This window comes from Blennius ocellaris (genome assembly GCF_963422515.1).
Source record: "Blennius ocellaris genome assembly, chromosome: 2".
NCBI lineage: Eukaryota > Metazoa > Chordata > Actinopteri > Blenniiformes > Blenniidae > Blennius > Blennius ocellaris.
This window is the reverse complement of record NC_137651.1, coordinates 3548247-3566221: the sequence shown is the minus strand read 5'-3', so window position 1 is coordinate 3566221 and position 17975 is coordinate 3548247. Positions and strand designations below refer to the sequence as shown.

The window sequence follows — 17975 nt, the reverse complement described above, 5'->3', positions numbered from 1 at the left end:
CGACACAACAAACCGATTAAAGCGAATTCGTAAAAGCAGCCAATCCACTGCTCTGCTGCTCGATTGCGTATGGACTCGGGTCGGCGAGTCTCCGGCGCGACGGGTTCAGTGCGCTGCGCTCGTTACGCGCGGCACCTGTGAGCGTGTGCGTGGCTCCTCGCCGTTCATGGATTTTTATTTTAAGACATTGGAGCTGTGCGGTGATTATTTGCGCGACTGCACTCCAGAGGCTCTGTCTGTGACTGGATACGGCAGGCAGAAGGGAGGTGAGGGTTTGGAACATTGATGAGAGTTTGGCGACAAAAGTGCAACTCGACTCGAGGCGCGTCACTGCTGGACTTCAAATTAGAGAGGAAAACATCCCACTCACTTCACCAACCTGCCCGTGATACCTTTAACCTGTGTTTTAATATGGGAAGAACTGACCACGCTGCTTTGTGAAGAAAGGATTATTCCACTTTTGACGCCGCAGTCATCCGGATCATCTCTCGGATCGATCAACGGGGCTGATTGAGGAGCGTCAACTGTCTCTAAACTGGATCCTACAGACAGCATCGATTCACAGATTTGACCGATTACCTTTAGACATTTAACACCCTCAGAGGTAAGCTACAGAACTCGGAAAATAGATCTTTTTGGGGGGAATAAACAAGCTGCAGCTCGTTTTCGGAGCGGAGTGAACTCGTGCTGCTCCCCTCAGGCCCACACCTGTTGTCTGGCTCGACCAGGACTCAGGAGTCGTCCGTGTCAAGTTGTTATTATTATTACTGTGTCTGATGCTCATCTCTGCTGCAGGGTGACGCCATACGGTGTATACTGATATATGGGGGAATAACAAGTCCAACATGTATGTATTGTCAGCATATAAGAAATAATATTAAATTAAAAGCATTTGTTTTATGTTCTTCAAAGTTTTTTGATGAGGTCATTGGCTGTAAGTCTCCCATTAGAAAATCATTTGACCTGTGGTGCGTTCAAATACCAACTTACGCTCGTGGAGGCTGTTAAAACCGACATCAATCCATCATAGACCACCATCTGAGTTTTAATTAGAGTCCCAGCTCTCACGCCTGCTGGTGATAATGTGGCTGAATGTAATTTCGGTCATACTGATGGCAAGCTGTGTGTGTGTGTGTGTGTGTGTGTGTGTGTGTGTGTGTGTGTGTGTGTGTGTGTGTGTGTGTGTGTGTGTGTGTGTGTGTGTGTGTGTGTGTGTGTGTGTGTGTGTGTGTGTGTGTGTGTGTATTGGGGGGTCGATGTGTTGTAAGGGAGCTGTGATCTGCTCAGCACAGCTCTCTGGCGGTGCGTGGACCCCCTGCTGGGTCGCCGCCCCCTCGCCCACCATCTCCATCCTTCATCCTCCATCCTCATCCTGCGTGCGCTCTTGCTCCACATGGTGGCGCACGCGGTCACCGAACGCGCTCTCCTCCACGAGATGTCTGTGATGTGGCTGCACAGCATCCCTGTGTTGACCTGCAGAGCGCACTGTAAGCACAATCCACACTCACTTGTGTCTCAATCCTCCCTCCTCATCCTCTTTTGATTCTTCTGTCAGTCTCAGCTGGTGACTCTTTTTGTCTGTTATTTCTCTTTTCTTTACCTCTCTTGCTTTCTTTTTGCCATTCCCTCTCTCCAGCCTCTGTGTGTTTTGTGAACACAGCCGCAGGCAGTCAGGGCTGAGTCTGTCATTGGGACTCGCTAATGAGCCCTCCACTCAGTTTCCCCATGTGGAGGAATGTTTGCTCTGGAGAGTGAGAGAGAGGGAAAGAGAGAGAGTCACTGAGAGGGAGGGAGGGAGGGAGGGAGGGAGCGTGGAGCCAAGGAGTGGAGTGTGAGAGGAGCCGCCGTATACCTGCTGCTCTCTGCTCAAATATTAACAACGGATTTCTGGGCACTGATGCTGCTGCTCTGGGACAAGCCCAGACTGTGGAGGCAGCTGGGTTTAGTGGTCTGTGGACGAGCAGTGTGCCGCTGCTGCTGCTGCTGCTGCTACGACTGCTGCTGGAGCCACCACTGCATCTAAGACACTGATGGAGGAGGAGGTCACAGAGCCCGATCCTCAGACCGAGGAGCCCTCCGGCATGCCGCCGCCACCGGGGACGCACTCGGAGGTAAACGGAGACTTGCCAGGCAACCCGTACCTGAGGGAAGGGGCAGCGGAGGTGGTGGACAGTCCGGTTCGGGAGCCTGTTGTGCTGCAGTATCCTACAGAGTACCCAGACAGCCACCAGTGTGGGTAAGACAGAGAACGGGTCTGTTGCAGCTGCTAATGTGTGCAGAGAAGTGCTACTTCTGTGGGACACTCCTGTGATTTTTCTTTATTTTTCCCCTGTTTGATTTCTGCTTTCTGCTGATGTTCACAACAAGGGAAAGTCATCTGATGGCAAATCACTTATAAAGTCCAGACGTGTTTCACTGATTCACACTCACAGTTTTCACGTCATTACTCACATGAAAGCGACGAGTACATTGATTTTTGGTCATTTTACACACTTATTTAGTGCAAGGATGCTTGGCTGATCAAAAGCTGAAAGCAATTAATCCATGCTAATTGGTAGACGGATCTGCTGTGCTTTTAAATTGGTGATTTTTGTTGCATCTCCTTTGTGTGCTCTGCTGCAGCTTTGTAGTGTCGTCAGAGGCTCTCTGTGTTGTGTTTACATGAATCCAAATGATTGAACAGAGTCATCAGGCGGCAGCAAACTGCCTCATGAGATATAATGGAAGTGGGAGCAGAATACTCAAGTTCAAGGTTACACACACACACACACACACACACACACACACACACACACACACACACACACACACACACACACACACACACACACAGAGGATGTACCGCTATGTGGTTTGAGTGTAAAACTTTGATTATTCTGCTGAGGCATCTTGGCTTCAATCTCGGAAAACAAAAGTGTGATCAAATGATAAAATTCATATCAGAGAAAGTGTGGACAGTGTTAAACGCCCTTAAAACAAAGCTTCCCCTTCTTTTCGATATCACAGTTCAGTGGTTTTGCCTTGTGATGGGAGGAGAATCCAATTACTCTGTGTTGGCGTAGGGAAAATCTTTACCTTGAAAGGGGAATTGCATGCAGCTCATACCCCTCATGCATCCAAACGGCTGATTTGTGCTCATGAAGATGCCACTGTGCCTCTGACCTTTTCGGGTTTTGTGGCCCGCTGACGGCACGCGGCATTCCGCCAGTGTCACCCCTCTCCCAGCTGTAGTCCTTTCCTGTTAGGTGTTGTGCTGCAGGGTCTGATGTAAGAAAATTGCCATCTGGCCTCGCTGTCATGTCCGAAGCTGCGAGTGAAGCTGTGCTCTTCTCATCAGGTTGCACTCTCTTGAAGGGTCGAGGGCTGGCTTGTTTGACATGCTGGTGCGGTCATGGGTCTGCCCATCATTTCTCAGAGAGTGGAAACAAAATGAGAGGACTGGACTTAAAGAACTCTCTCAGTTTTGTGAATACTGAGAGAGTTGGAGAACTCAAAATGACATGCTGGTTTATCATTATTTCTTCAGGTTGCACAGTTGTTGTATTGATCAGCACTCTGTCTTGATTCCATGCGGTGTTTGCATGTTCTTTATGTGCATGCTTTAGTTTTTCTCTGGTGTTCTCCCAAGGTTCAAAGATGTGGATTTGGTGAATTGGTGCTTCAAATGCGTGTCTGTCTATGTGATGGACTGCTGACCTTTCCAGGGCGTACCCTGCACTATCAACAAGTTCGATTCCTTGCACAGGGACATTCCAAATGGAGTTTCTTGGGTGTTATTTCAAGTATTCTTTCGTCTTTCTTCTTCTTCTTTATTAAACCTATCCATGTTCAGTGGTTCTCAAACTTTTTCTACATGGCTTTTACATTTGGCTTGGGAGAGGTAAACTCAAAATGCCAGACACTGTTGCTCCAATCCAAGGAGCTCTTTTGATTTCCAAAGAAAAGGTAAAAAAAAAAAGTCCATGAGAACAATGGAGCGTTATTCACAAGCGACACTGAGACGTAGCAAGACTGGGGCCACCAGGTGATGACGATCAGGCCCTCAGGCACGGGGGAAAGACATCAGGGCAGCAATCAGACATGAGGAGTAGAAGCCAAGGAGCCTGAAACGAAAATCAGTTAGAATCTCACAAAACTCACCAGAGACCAAGCATGAACCACGACAATGTTCTCCTTTAAGAAATACCAACATTTCCAGGGAACTCATTGGGAGAAAATAATCGCAAATAGTGTTTGGATTGTGAACAGTTTGAAGGAGGCTAAAATGGGAACTCTAAAGAAGATTTAATAATGACTGTAAATACTGTTTTTATATTGTTTATTAATGTACAGTACTAATCTATGATTCTCAATGAATATGGGTTTATAATGAGCAGCATTTTAATTTCAACTCGTTGCTTAATTTAGATTTGTGTCTTTTCCTTATCCTGGAAGTGTGGGTGGAGGCGGAGCTCCACCTGTAAGACAAGCACACGACTTCCAGTGGAGGTGGCCTTATTTATGTCTGTGCTGTAATTGAGTTCAATTCTGGTGCGACCGAGTCTCGACAGTGTCGGAAAGGCTTAAATGTGCTGGAATGATACAGTATCAGGTTGTCTATTATAGTGTATGTCTGGCTACAAATATACTGTATCTGAAAACATTCTAGGAGCAGCTTACCGGTAATTTTGTCCCCACTTCGCTACCAACAGTTGGCTTGTGATGACATTTTCAATTCAGTAGTAAACTTGCAGTTTGTGTGGAAGTAAACCAGCTGCTTTGTGATGTACAATATTTTAAAGGTTCGTACAATCACAGCAACTCATTCTTCGACCAACCATGACAATCAGTCTTGAATTATTCAAAGGTAATCTGCACTGTGTTGTCTAGTCATTGCACAGAAAGTGTGGGAATGTGTTTGATAAATGATTTTATTGTTACAGCGCTTCTTCGCCGTGAACCAATTTTGAATGGCGGCACAGTTTAAAGGAGCGTACATTTGTTGGATGAGCGGCAGATGTGAGAGAGCGCATTGCACTAGCATCAAGTGTAACTTCTTTTCTAAATCATTCCAATCAGTCTCGACACAGCAGTGTCATTGCAGAAAAGCTCTTAAGATGCATTCTCACACTGGTTCATTATAGCTTCTGAAGGTTATGCAACATTGCAATATTTTACCCTCAAGGCTGCGGTAACTTTACACAGCATAGTGATAAACATTATAATAATTTACTCTCCCAGGTCCATGTGACACATTTTCCTTCCACAACAGTTCAGTACTTCATTATCCAGCAGAGATGTGAAAGTGCTGAGAAAGCAGCTGATGGTATCCTCCACCAGAGGCCACACAGCGTCACACAGCGATGCAAACACAGGTTTAGAGTTGATATGGACACTGGGATATGTTCATACCATGTGACTTCTCCTCAAATCAAATCATGTACACTCTAAGTTCTTCTGACCTTCTGATCTTAACTCTGTTATTGTAAGTCACAGATGCTCTCCTGGACTCTGGACAACTGCAGGGTGCAGAATAAAAATCCATCCCACAGTTTGATAGCAGGCTTGTAAGCAGCATGTAAAGGAGATACTCAGATTCTTGGTTCCACAGTAAAGAAGAAGTCTTGGTTTTGCTCATCGCTGAGAACCAAGAGTCTACATCGAGCAAAATGTTCCCAGTAGCTTCCAACCAGTAACTGTTAGAATCAGGAAACAACCTGCTGATTGGGAAGGAAGTTGAGTTTGTTTGTTTGCTTGTTTGTTTGAAATTGAGCAGGATTATTCTTGCAACAACAATTTTTTTTTTTTTTTTTTTTTAAGGGGTCATATGCAAAATTCCCTTTGTCATGGTTTTCCAACAGTACTAATCGTCCCCATACCTGGAATGACGCCCCAGAAGAGAAGAAAGTGTGTCCTCTCTCTCCCTGGCTTGTTCCAGGTTTTAAAACGTGTGTTGCTCCAACCAGCCAATCAGAAATCAAACTCTATATAGTGTCATCAGGGGTTTAGCCAATCACAATCAAAGTAGACCCCTCCCTTTGACTCCTCCCACAATCATCCAGCTCTGCTCAGGCACATGGCACCACGAGAGGAAGAACTTGAATAAATGGATGTTTAAATTGCCAATAAGACTTCAAAAAAATTATTTATCAACTAAACAAAAAGCAAGGAAAATTTTGCTCCACCCAACTTATTTGGTTGCTTACTCATCCCACAAATGCACCCTTATTACAAATGATGACTTGAATTAAGCTTTTCACCTTTTAAGAACTAATTTAAAAAAAAGTTCTCCTGACCTTTTTTGTGTTTAGTGCCCTTCCAAACATGTAGGGCAATTGTAGTTTGTATATTCCTCCTGTGCATATTTAAGTTTAGTGATTTTCTTGCACAATCCATGCATTCTATGTTAATTAATGTCTTATCTACTAAAGATTTGCAGCTTTAAAAGCAGGTGTGATGTTAAGCGTGATATTACACAGAAGCATGCACATTCACACACTGAAGATAGTCTAATAACATACATTATAATATAATATAATAACAAGCATTTAGCATGTTTGTCATCATGAATATGGAATTTCCAGGGTGTATACCAGGTGATGCAATATACTGGGAGGAGTTTTATAATATACAAAGTGATTTATTAATTCTGAAGATGTTTTTACCATTGTAATATATATATATATTTTAATTTTACTATTTGAAAAGGAGCTGTAAAAATCTCAAGCTGTTATTGTGAGAAGAATAATTTCCTCACCTGGATCCCCGTGACTTTTGTTTGCAGACTCAAAAAATTCTCTGTTGTACCTCAAAACCAGACATAGTGACCAATCATCTCCCCTATTGTTTTTTTCCTACAGTGGTGCTATAGCCACAATTCCAGGCTGATAATTGTGTTAACAGCATAATGCCTCATTTGAATACTGTTTCCACGTGATGACTCGTGACGTTATTCGGAGTAAACTCAACAACAAAATGTACACAAAGTAAATCCGAGATCTCTGCCTGTGTGTGTAATTAAATAGATTTACACAAAATCATGATAAATCTTTCTCTGAATTGCCAGTAACTGTGTTTGTAAATTGTTTATCCAACTTGGTACTATGATCAGACCCAACTTATCGTGACTGTAAAGGACAGAATGTGGATATTAGATGTTAATAGGGGGATGTTTTCTTCCGCAAATCTGCTTAAAAAATATATCAAATGGTACCTGACTTGTGGCCAGTTTATACTTTTGCCTCCTTCAAAACAAGAGACTGAGGCTCAAACAGCACTAAGAGGATTTGAGAATAACTGTGTATTTGTGTTATTGTGCAGCACTAATCTATGTCTGGCTGATTTAACAAAAGTTTGTAAAAAAAAAAAAGAAGAAGAAGAAGTAGTTCATGCCTTCTTTGCACTTATTTGGGGACACGCAACATTTTAGTTGCAGCTTCATAATTCTTAATGCTGATTTTAGATTTAGTGATGAGCCTGATGCACACAATTCCAGGGTCAAACTTCACCACAACAAAAGTGTAAATACTTTTTAATCTGTTTTTTCATCCAAGTCTGATCCCATTACTTAGAAGGAACAGAGACATTAGAAGATTGAAGTCAGTTTCTGTCGGTGTGCTTCACGTTCAGCTGAGACCTTTTATCTGCGTCCAGCTTTTCTCTCCGTTGTCAAACTTCACCGTCACCCAGCACGGTTCTCGTGGAATCAATGGAGCGCTGATGGTCGTTCACAGTGTGGAAACACATTTGGGCTTATATTTGGAGAGCGGCAGCTTGTCCGTGTGATGAAATGCCACAGGTCCAATCACAGCGAGTGCAGCCGTCACACAGTCGTGTCCCTTCGGTTCTGACTGGCGTCCTTGAGCCGGAGCTCGCCCCACTCACTGAAAGTCACTTTGTGTAACAGCATCAGCTAATGGCCTCAACGTAATGTAAAACCTTGAGTTACTGTCCCATAAAACGACGGTACATTTCATCCGGTTTTAGTGTTGCGTTCACGCGTAGTTTTACAGAGCTGTTCTTATCCCGCCGTGCTGCGCGCCCAGTCAGTCAGACCTAATGTGTGAAACAAAAGTGATGACTGGATTGCCTCTTAAATTTTTACAAGGTTTCTTACTTTTTTATTCTCTGTTACTGTAACTTTGCTCACACAGAAATCTGACAACATCTGTTCGGACTGTGCTGAGATGACTTTATGTCATCAGGTAGAATACAATTATATTCATTAAAACGAGGAATATTCAATCAGAGCCATTCTGAGACTCAAAGACTTTGAGAATGTCGAATGTGTTAAAGCCATTTAGTGATTTTTATCGTGAAAGGATCTCTGTGGCTCATTTTAATCAGACAGTCCATCTCTGTGTTAAATTCCAGACTTCTTTCCTTCTTTTATCTAGTGAACTGATAGATCGCAGAATGCAGGAAATGGCGATTAGATGAGGGGGTGAAAAATAGATGTGGGCTTGGTTGAGGCTACGGTGATCACTTGCAGATTTAAGTAATTACTGCACGTTGCTCCATTCCTGAAGGGCAAATTAGCTTCCTCAGTTGAGAGCTTGATCAATTTAATCAAGTGTAATGATGCTGAAGGCCGTGAACAGCCCTGTTCTGCGTCGTCTCACTCAGTGCTCGGATGAGCAGGTGATTTTTACGTTCCGGCAAATGATGTCGCACTCCATTAATAAACAGTATATACATGTATGACACTTCATATGGTAGTAAAATCCCATCTCTCCTTAATGATCCATACCCTGTCTGAACACACATCTGATCCGCCATAACAGTATGACCTATCTTCACATCTGTTAGTACGTGGGATATATGAATGGCTGAAAGTTGTTTTGGGTCATCACATTTCATATACAAACTCAAGCAAACATAATGTACACTTTACATGGCTAAAAAAAAAAAGTAATGTTTATCTCTTCTTCCATGGAATGACCTTGTATTTAAGTAATATTTGAAACAATCATAATATTAAAGCTGCAAGCCGCCTTGATCGGGACCTCGCACTCTGGCCCGTTGGGTTTGGCTCAATAGTGGCTTCTGGTCCATTTAAATATTAATAAGATAAACATTTTGAAGGTTTTAACAAAAAAATGACTTTTATTTTGAAGAAATTTGGGTCTTTTATTTTGAAAACCAACTAAGCTCTAATTTAGCTAATCCATAGATATGAATTTTTGAGGTTTTTGGTGTAATTTTTAATAAACAGGGATTTTTATTTTGAAGGCAGAGGCCTGGCCTCCCACGCCTGGTCCCTAATTAATAAATGATGTTCCTTTCTTCTTGCCATTGCTGCACCTCTTGATTGTGCAGTATTTGTCCGAATTAATTAAACTTCATTGTCAGAACATATGACACAGTTTGTTTTGAAAGTAAGTGCTCATATGCAACATTTGACTGAATTCGATAAGGAGCAAAGTGTGACGCGTTTCTGTTCTGCAGGAGTCAAAATTGATCAAACGTGGTCCAAGGAAGGAGTAGAAGTGGAGTCAGGGTCATGACTGACTGAAGCTCATCGATCCACGTGGAAAGTTGAGGCTGACTCGACGTGGTCCGATCCAGCAGACGAGCCCCTCAAGCTCAAACTGCTGCAGAAGTTCACGTTGGTTCTGATAGAAAAGTGTCAGAAGACACAGAGCGTCAGTTTGTTTTGCACCACTGCAGATAAATCAGGATCGTCGTGCTGATCACTGTCAAAGCTAAAACCTCAAACGGCCGATGTGAGAAATGGAAGACGAAACATGACGAAGGCTATCGGGTCAGGAGAATCACGTTTTTCGAAACCTCGTGTGACTGGGCGCAGGATGCTTTACTGAAAGATGACACAAGTATTGTGATGCTTTGAGTCAGAATGGATGATACTTTGACCTGCATCATCTACATTAGTGTTTGTGCTAAGATCAGGGCCATTTGAACAGAATAAAAGGGAGGCTGGCACAATATTAGAAAGGTGATTATAATGCTCTGGTTGATTAGTGTTTGTCCGCCTGACAGTCAGAGCTGTGAGGAGACGTTATGTTTTGTTTTTCTGTCTCTCGATCAGTTTGTGTCAAAAGGGCAGTGAAGTGTCTGTTAAAGTCTGTTTTATATTGTAAACCTTTTGGATACATTCAAACCTGAAGGATATAGCAATACATTAGGGGGGGGGGGGGCGATGAATGCAGTATGAAAAGGGATGTCTGAGATTTCCTGGAAGCCTTTTTCAGGTCTGCCATCAAAGAAGAGCTCATTTGATTTTAGTGGTCGATGATCAAAGTCAAAATGATGAGAGTTTCACAGGAGAGGCTACACCGAACATCTTTCATTAAGTAAATTAGAAATACATTCCTCCAGCTTTTACTTTGTAGTTATAGCTAATTATCCAACCTCACAACTGAGTATTTTTTTTACATCAAATTGGAGATACAGATCCAGATTGGTATGATTTATGGTTTGATGATATATTCATTGAAATGTCATTCAGACCTCAGTTTTACTTTAAGGTCCTTCACTTAACAACAAGTGTTCCTGTTATCTGAGGCATACAGTATATTGGTACAAGCAGCCGGATTCTCTTTCTGTCGGAGACGGCAAGAAATCAGTTCATCTTTGCAGAGCTTCAAAGCAAATAGTTGATATTCCAGTGAAGATGCTGGAGCTCTTTGAGATGATCCTCAAAGAGATCGAGAAAAGATGATTATGATGAGGATACTGCTGGGAGAAGAACCCCCTCCCTTAGCCAGCTAATTTGAGTTAAATCACTGATGTCTAATAAACTAATCGAGGAGGAGGAGGAGTGTGTGGCTATCGGGGGAATTATGGCGGGAGCCGATGAAATGGGTGATACTGAGAGAACGTGTTGATGTTGGCGAGCGTGGAAGAGGTTGTAAAGTTTGCTTGAAATAACTTTTATGGGGCCAGGTTGGAAACTGGCTTCAGTGAAGGGAGAGCACTCCCCCCCCCCCCCCCCCCCCCTCCTTGCTTTACATGTAAGGCTCCTGTTGTTGGATCTATGTGGTAACTGTGGCATGTCATCAACAAAAATATTGTCTGCTGTGTGTGTATTTTTAAAAGAAAACATTTTTAATTAATCTTGTGATCATTTGTTTATAATAAAAATATGTTTCAGTGCAGTTTACTGTGATTTAGCCAGATTACAGACATTACCTAAAGACCGTATGACATAATAGATTTCTGGAAAAAAAAAAGCCACAACATTTTTTTTTTTAATATTTTAAGAATAAAATGTTAAATAAAATGTCATCCACAGGTAAACAACTACCAAAAAACGAGTGGAATTAAGTCGTGGTTCTCGATCGCTGCCCTGCAAAATTTCTCAACCGCCTCCATCTTGCTGTGATGTCACAGGAGTAACAGGCTCCAGCAAACAGAAATATTTTCTGAGTTCGAAAAGTATTAGTGTTTGCAGGAGCACTGGAGGTTAGGCAGTACAGATTTCAGCCATATGTTGACAATCGACCGAGCAACTACGGCACAGATTCAGACAATGTGAAGACGAGACGCCAACAACGATCGTCAAGGCGACGTGATTGTGTCCATATCACAGTGAACCTCACAGCCAGAAGGTCCCGGTTCGAATCCCGGCAGGGTCAATTCGCTTAGACATCTCCTACTATATGTCTACATAGACATGTTCTACTATCCCACTGTGTGAAAATCCTTTAAAAAAAAAAAAAAAAAAGCAAACTATGAAAATTCGTCATTCCCTGGGTGATCCAGGAGAAAGCGATCTCCCTGAGCGGGTTTGCTGTTCAACAGTGCAAAATTCTAAAAAGGATAAATGTGTCATCATTCCAGTGTTCACCTGATGACTGCAATTATGCCTTTCACCTTTATTAATAATTGAATTAACAAGGAATATGGTGTCAAAAGCTGTTTAAGTACCTTCTCAGGCTTAAAAAATAAAAATAAAAACTCACAATGAAGAGCCATAACTTTCTCCCAGCCTCACACAGATATTAAAGCTATTTCCTGTCTTTGTAAAACTAACCTCAGCTGCCTTTGATTCATGAAGTTTTTCTCCTCTTCATTCACACGAACTTCTCATGATGACGTTCATGCAAAATGGATCAATATTCTCCTCAAGCCGCAGACGTGCAGTCGGGTACGTACATATACACAGAGAATATTCTAGTAAAATGGAAAGAGCAGACAAGAAGGATGATTGTAATATAGCAAACGACAGCTGAGCGATGGCTGAATAATTGATGAATTAGGAAATGAAAAACCCTGACACATTATGTGCGGAGGAGCAGCGGCTGGTTTTAGATGTAGCCGCGGCAAGCGTCTCGATGTGTGCGCTCATTAAACTGACAAACAAGAGAGATGCGGGGGGGAAGTTTGGAAGAGTGAAGTAATGGATGGCTGGTAGCTGCAGATAATGAAGGGTGGCGTGAAACGATTAGAGGAAACAACAGGCTTCAAACACCCATAAAGGAAAAACAAAAGAAAACTAACACTTTGTAATATTTTTTAAATGAGGGGATTTTAGTCTTGATTGACTCATTTCAAGCAGAATCAAGTCAAACGTGGAAAAGATGAACCTTTGTTTCCTTTATTAGTGACGTGCTCCATTATAAACAAAAATAAAGTGGAAAAGTTGAGCCCTTCACAGGCGAGCAGCAGGATCTTCATGTGTCGGAGCAACATCTATCAATAATATTGACTTCACATCATCAGTGTGTTGCTCCTCTTGTGTGGTAACACTATTGTTTGGCCTTGTTTTCTAAATATTTCCCCACCGGGTAACTTTTATAGTTCCCAGCTGCATAAACACACCAGATATAACTTTTTCTGGAGCCACAGTTTATTTAGTCTTATTTACATGAGTGTATAATGTCGTCCACAATAACTTGTACACAAATCACTGAATGGCTCAGGACAAAAATCTACCTCAGACCTTCTCTAGATCAAACTTTGCTTTCTGCTCCAGACTCAAGTACAAACTTGCAGAATTTTTTCTTGTTGCATTGCGTCGTTGACTCTTGTATATTTAGCTCTTATTTTTAATTACTTTGATGTTTTCTTAATGTGTTTATGTTTTCAGCTGTACTTGCGTTTATTCCCCTCTCTCATTGCGTTCACCGTCTATATATGTTTTTTAATGTAAAACACTTTGAATTGCATTGTTGCTGAAATGTGCCGCACCGATAATGTGTCCTTAAGTGGTGTTACACTGCGGTTTGGAGAGCTGTCTGCTTATTTTAGTAAATATCTCTGCAATACAAAACACTTTCTCTATATGTCACTGTACATACGTGTGTTGAAAAATCTGGCTTTTTTTTCGCCCTCAAGAGATGCATGTATGTGTAAATAACATATTTCTGTCAGACACTGTATTTCCTAATGGTTTCAACAGTTTGAGCTATATTAGTCATTTTAAGCTTTTAGTAGATTGTATGCATGTATGTATGTATGTATGTATGTATGTATGCATGTATGCATGTATGCATGCATGTATGTATGTATGTATGTATGTATGTATGTATGTATGTATGTATGTATGTATGTATGTATGTATGTATGCATGTATGCATGTATGTATGTATGTATGTATGTATGCAGTGATGCCAGTAACGCGTTAATTAGTAACACGTTACTTTCATTAGCGTTAGATTACTTGTTACAACGCGTTACTATTTCCAAACCAGTATTCACATTAAAGCTACTTATCTAATTCACTGTGCCTTTCTATTGTAGTGTCCAATAAGACAGGTTTATTGTCTGCAAAGCCACTTTATTATTACACAGAACCAGCCACTCCTCTGTTCTCCTCCAAACAGACACACACACAGTGCATGCAGCTCATCTGGCCCGCCCCCTTCTACACTCTCAGCCAATCACAGGCCAACCTGGTCTAATGGTGCGTTCAGGTGACATAAAAGAATGGGAACCAACTATTGTCGTCAATAAAACTTAACATTGCAATAAGCCCCCTCTTTTTAAATTAATCAATCAATGAATGAAAGATTTTATTTGTCCGGGAAAGGGGCAATTAAAGTCGCATAGAGCAGGCAGTGCAAATAAATAAATGAATAAATAGTGCAACAACAGACTACAACTACATCTGTGGTGTGATAATAAAAGCATGAATCAGATATAAATACAACAAAGAATGAAGGTCAAAGGTTAAATATGCATCAGCAGGTGCAGGAGGCAGGATCAGCAGAGTTTTTGGTAAAACTGGTTGTAATTTTTATGTTCAGACGATGGGGGCTGCTGTCGGCAGCTGCTGAAAGTAACTAGTAACTAACATGTAATCTAACTTAGTTACTTTTAAAAACAAGTAATCGGTGAAGTAACTCATTTACTTTTTAAAGGAGTAACTAGTAATCAGCAATCAGATTAGTTTTTTAAAGTAACTGTGGCAACACTATGTATGTATGTGTGCATATTAGAATATGCATACATATGAAATGATATTGATTCATTATTTATTCATAAGAGTATAATGACTACTTCTTAATGAGCATTGGGCCATGGGGTAATTAAATAAGTTTGTACTTCGTCCTACTGTTCATTAGTTCTTGTCTTTTTATGTTTACATAAAAACCCCACATGCATTCATCCACACAGGTTGAGTGTATTTTAGACTGCTTGAATATGACTCTTTACTGATGAAGCGATATTAACTGAGGCCACGTTTACAAAAACAGATATTTCTTCTGCAACGTTTTAAAATATAACATTCTTCACACCAAATCATTTTCCAAAATATTTCCATTGACACAAACCTGCCTAAAAACCTTGTGAAGAGCCACATGTCAAACCTATGGGGGGCAGTGTAACCAGAAGCATAAAGCCATGCTGGCCAATCAGAAACCTGGGAAATACATTGAAACAACAAATGCACAGTAGCATTTTGCACAAACATTAAACACAAGCACTGCTTCAACAGCATCCATTGTCATCGCAGTTGACAAACTGTAAACGCAGGTCGCTTCTTCACGTGTGAACGAAAGGCCCAAATGTATTGGAAGATCACAGTTTGTGCTTCATGTAAACAGGCCCTGAAACAAACCCATCAATCAACCATCTGTTAGTTAGAAGTTCACCTGGCACATGTCTGCGAAACACATCCAGGATGAATTAGTAACCTCGTGTGAGCTCCTCTCCGCCAATGTGGTTAGTGAGCAGAAGCAAGCCGAGGATAACGCCGAAACGCTCCAGCCTGATGCTGTGGAGAGTCGGTAGAGCGTAAAATCTCGTGCTGCTTCGCTTTTAAAACCTGTTAAATGTTGCAAGTTTTGTGTTGTCACAGCTCGTGTAACTGCGAAGGCTTACATGACTCCACGGCGTGATTCAAAGTTCAGCCGGTTAAAACAAAAAAAGACAAAAAGACGGGCACTGAGAAACCTCTTCTTCACTGTAGCCTCCCAACCAATTCTCATCTTCTCCATCTATATGAAATCCAATTAGAGAGACGAGCAGAGTCGCTCAGATCTTTCTGCTCCGTGTGCTCCTATTACCCCTCCAGCCCCACTTTGCCCCCTGGGCTTCAATTACGGAATAATTAATTGCCACAGACTCATTTGCACATACAATACACACAAGTGCCCTCACACATCCATGTGTGTTCACTACATTTACTCCACTCGGCTGCTCTTTCTCTGTGTGTGACTTCCTGTTAATGAATGAGTTCCGCTTCATTTGCTGTCGTTGATAACGACTTTACAGGAGAATCTCCACATTCTGATGAAAAAAAAAAAAAAACTAAGTTGAGCCTTTTTTAAAGTCCACTACCCACTGAAAATGCCACACGGGCAGCATTTCTCTTTTCTTTTTTTAGAGACTGCTATAAAATAGAAACTTTCACATTAAATTAACCTCCTCTGTCATTTGAAGTGATGTTCTGTAATGTTTACATTTTTTTTTAATTTTATTATCTCAAATTGAAATCAAACATTTTCTTTTCTGTCTTGTTTCGGTCACCTCTGATAGATGAATCACCTTCTTTTTTCCGGCGGTTCTTTTAGTTTGTAATAGCACAAAGTGTGAGAGGGCAGCGTTTTTCCAAACCACAAGATTTTGGCCTCATATCATATAAATGGGTAAAATCCTGTTGCTAGGTTTCTATGTAGAATATGGAATTGAGGCTTATTATTTTTCAGAAATGCATTATTTTTCAATCTTCTTTAGCTTTTAAATATTCTACTTGTGATATTATATCCATATTTTATATTTTAACTCTTCTAAATGAAGATCAAATAATGCCAATTTGAAATACGAGGTGGCCAGAGTGAAAAAAGGAAATCTAATTCAGGAGCGCAGCGATTATTTCCTATTATGATAAAATGCACTGCTCTGTTAAATATTAGAGTGACAATCATAGCAATAGGTGGAATTCCGAAGCTCGTTTTATTGAATCACACAGTTTATACATCGAATTTATGCTCATCGACTGGGATGTTACTGTCTTTTAGCTTTACTGAATACAGAAATGCAATTGTTTGCCTGTAGCTAATTGGTTTTGTTTGCATTTTACTCTAATGCGTTAGGAACGAGTATCCTTGTACGTCCTTTCATCACTACTTAACGTAATAATGAATCATTCCAGCATTATGCATATACAAAGTGGAAAGGAAACACAAGTTTATGGCAGAGCGTAGTTTGTTTAAAAAGTGAGAACTAAAATCAGTTGTTCCGGTAGCCGGTGCCATGAAGAGGTCATGTGTTCTGTTTTGTTTCTACTGCTGCTGCCTGCCTACAACATTTTGTATTAACTGAAGTTTGCTTGGTTTAGAGGTACATGGACTATTAGCAAAGTGGCAATAACAGTGTGAAAATGTGTTTCTGTATGTCTGAGCGACAGGAGAGTTGAAATGCTGAGCAGTTTTTGTCATCAATACAAGCAGGATTTAATTAAGTGTTGATTAAAATTAAAGTTATTGTCAAAATCTAATTACACTTCTTGTGAACAGGGGAGAGAAGCAGAGTGCTGAACCCTGTTGGGATATGGGGCTGTGTTTAGGTTGGACTCATTAAAATATCTAGAAAAATCGGACTCATGCTGGGTGACACGTCAGAGATCAAAAGTGAAATAGCGCCAGGTATCATCTGCATAAACGTGGAAGTTAATATTGTCTGTCTGTATAAATAGTGTGTATACTAAAAAGAATCTGTGGGCCAGGAACTCAACCCTGAAAACCATCTGCATTAGCAGCAGCAATGACACGACATCAAATGGGAGTTTCTTTGTTTGAAATATTGGGGGGGGAAAAAAAGCTTCTAATTGTTGTTAGTGTTGAACTTAAACCCCAGGACAGCCCCAGGACAGACGTCTCCTCTTCAGCTGCTCTTCTTTTCCAGTACAGATGTCTAAATGTTTCCCGTTGTTCCCCCTCAGGGAGAAGATGCCGTTCCATCATGTGACGGCAGGCCTGCTCTACAAGGGGAACTACCTGAGCCGCTCGCTGTCCGACAGCGACAGCGATGTGCTTGCCAGTATTTCCGTGGAAGAGCTGGACGGTAAGGCTCCTCCAGAAAAGTGCCTGGCTGTCTTCCTGCCTTTTGTTTAATGTCCGTTTAAAGTAATTAGGCTGCTGTTGCCTGTCAGCCTCCCCTCAAAATCACTACCAACATTTTAACTTAAATGAAAGAGGAATATTAGAACGACTGTTCCTCGTTGTTGTAATTTGGGGCACAAAATATTTGTATATGCTTAATTTATTTGATTCAATAGTGATCAAAAGCTCCATGCAGAATGCAAAAAAGTGATTCAGTTAGGAGCACAATTATTTTTACAAAGTTTAATACAGAGAAGGTCAAATTGAACACCAAAGTAAATGTGCTATCAGTGCTGCATGGCGCCTCCTTTTATGTTCATCTCCAAGTTTCATGGCTAAAAGTCTGCATATTCTCCCTGTGTCTGGATAAAGCTTGTAAAGAAGATGCAAGGACAAAGCGTGTGCTTCTGCGGTGGCACTGTACTCTAGTGGTTTGCACTCCTGAAAGATTTGGTTGGAATTGAGGCAAGGGCCAATAATCTGAAT

The 17975-nt window shown here is 41.3% G+C and overlaps 1 protein-coding gene across 1 annotated transcript in view; it reads left to right on the top strand.

Annotated features, from left to right (window-relative positions):
- Positions 1–2030: 2030 nt before the first annotated feature.
- The window catches only part of LOC308143430 (calcium-binding protein 8-like), a gene marked incomplete at both ends in the record, with an annotated part of 86175 nt that continues 70230 nt past the window's right edge, over positions 2031–17975 (top strand). Inside the window, 2 exons of the mRNA XM_080514230.1 lie at positions 2031–2236; positions 17330–17451. Coding sequence (XP_080370356.1) covers positions 2031–2236; positions 17330–17451 — 328 coding nt within the window. The remainder of the gene's footprint in view (positions 2237–17329; positions 17452–17975) is intronic.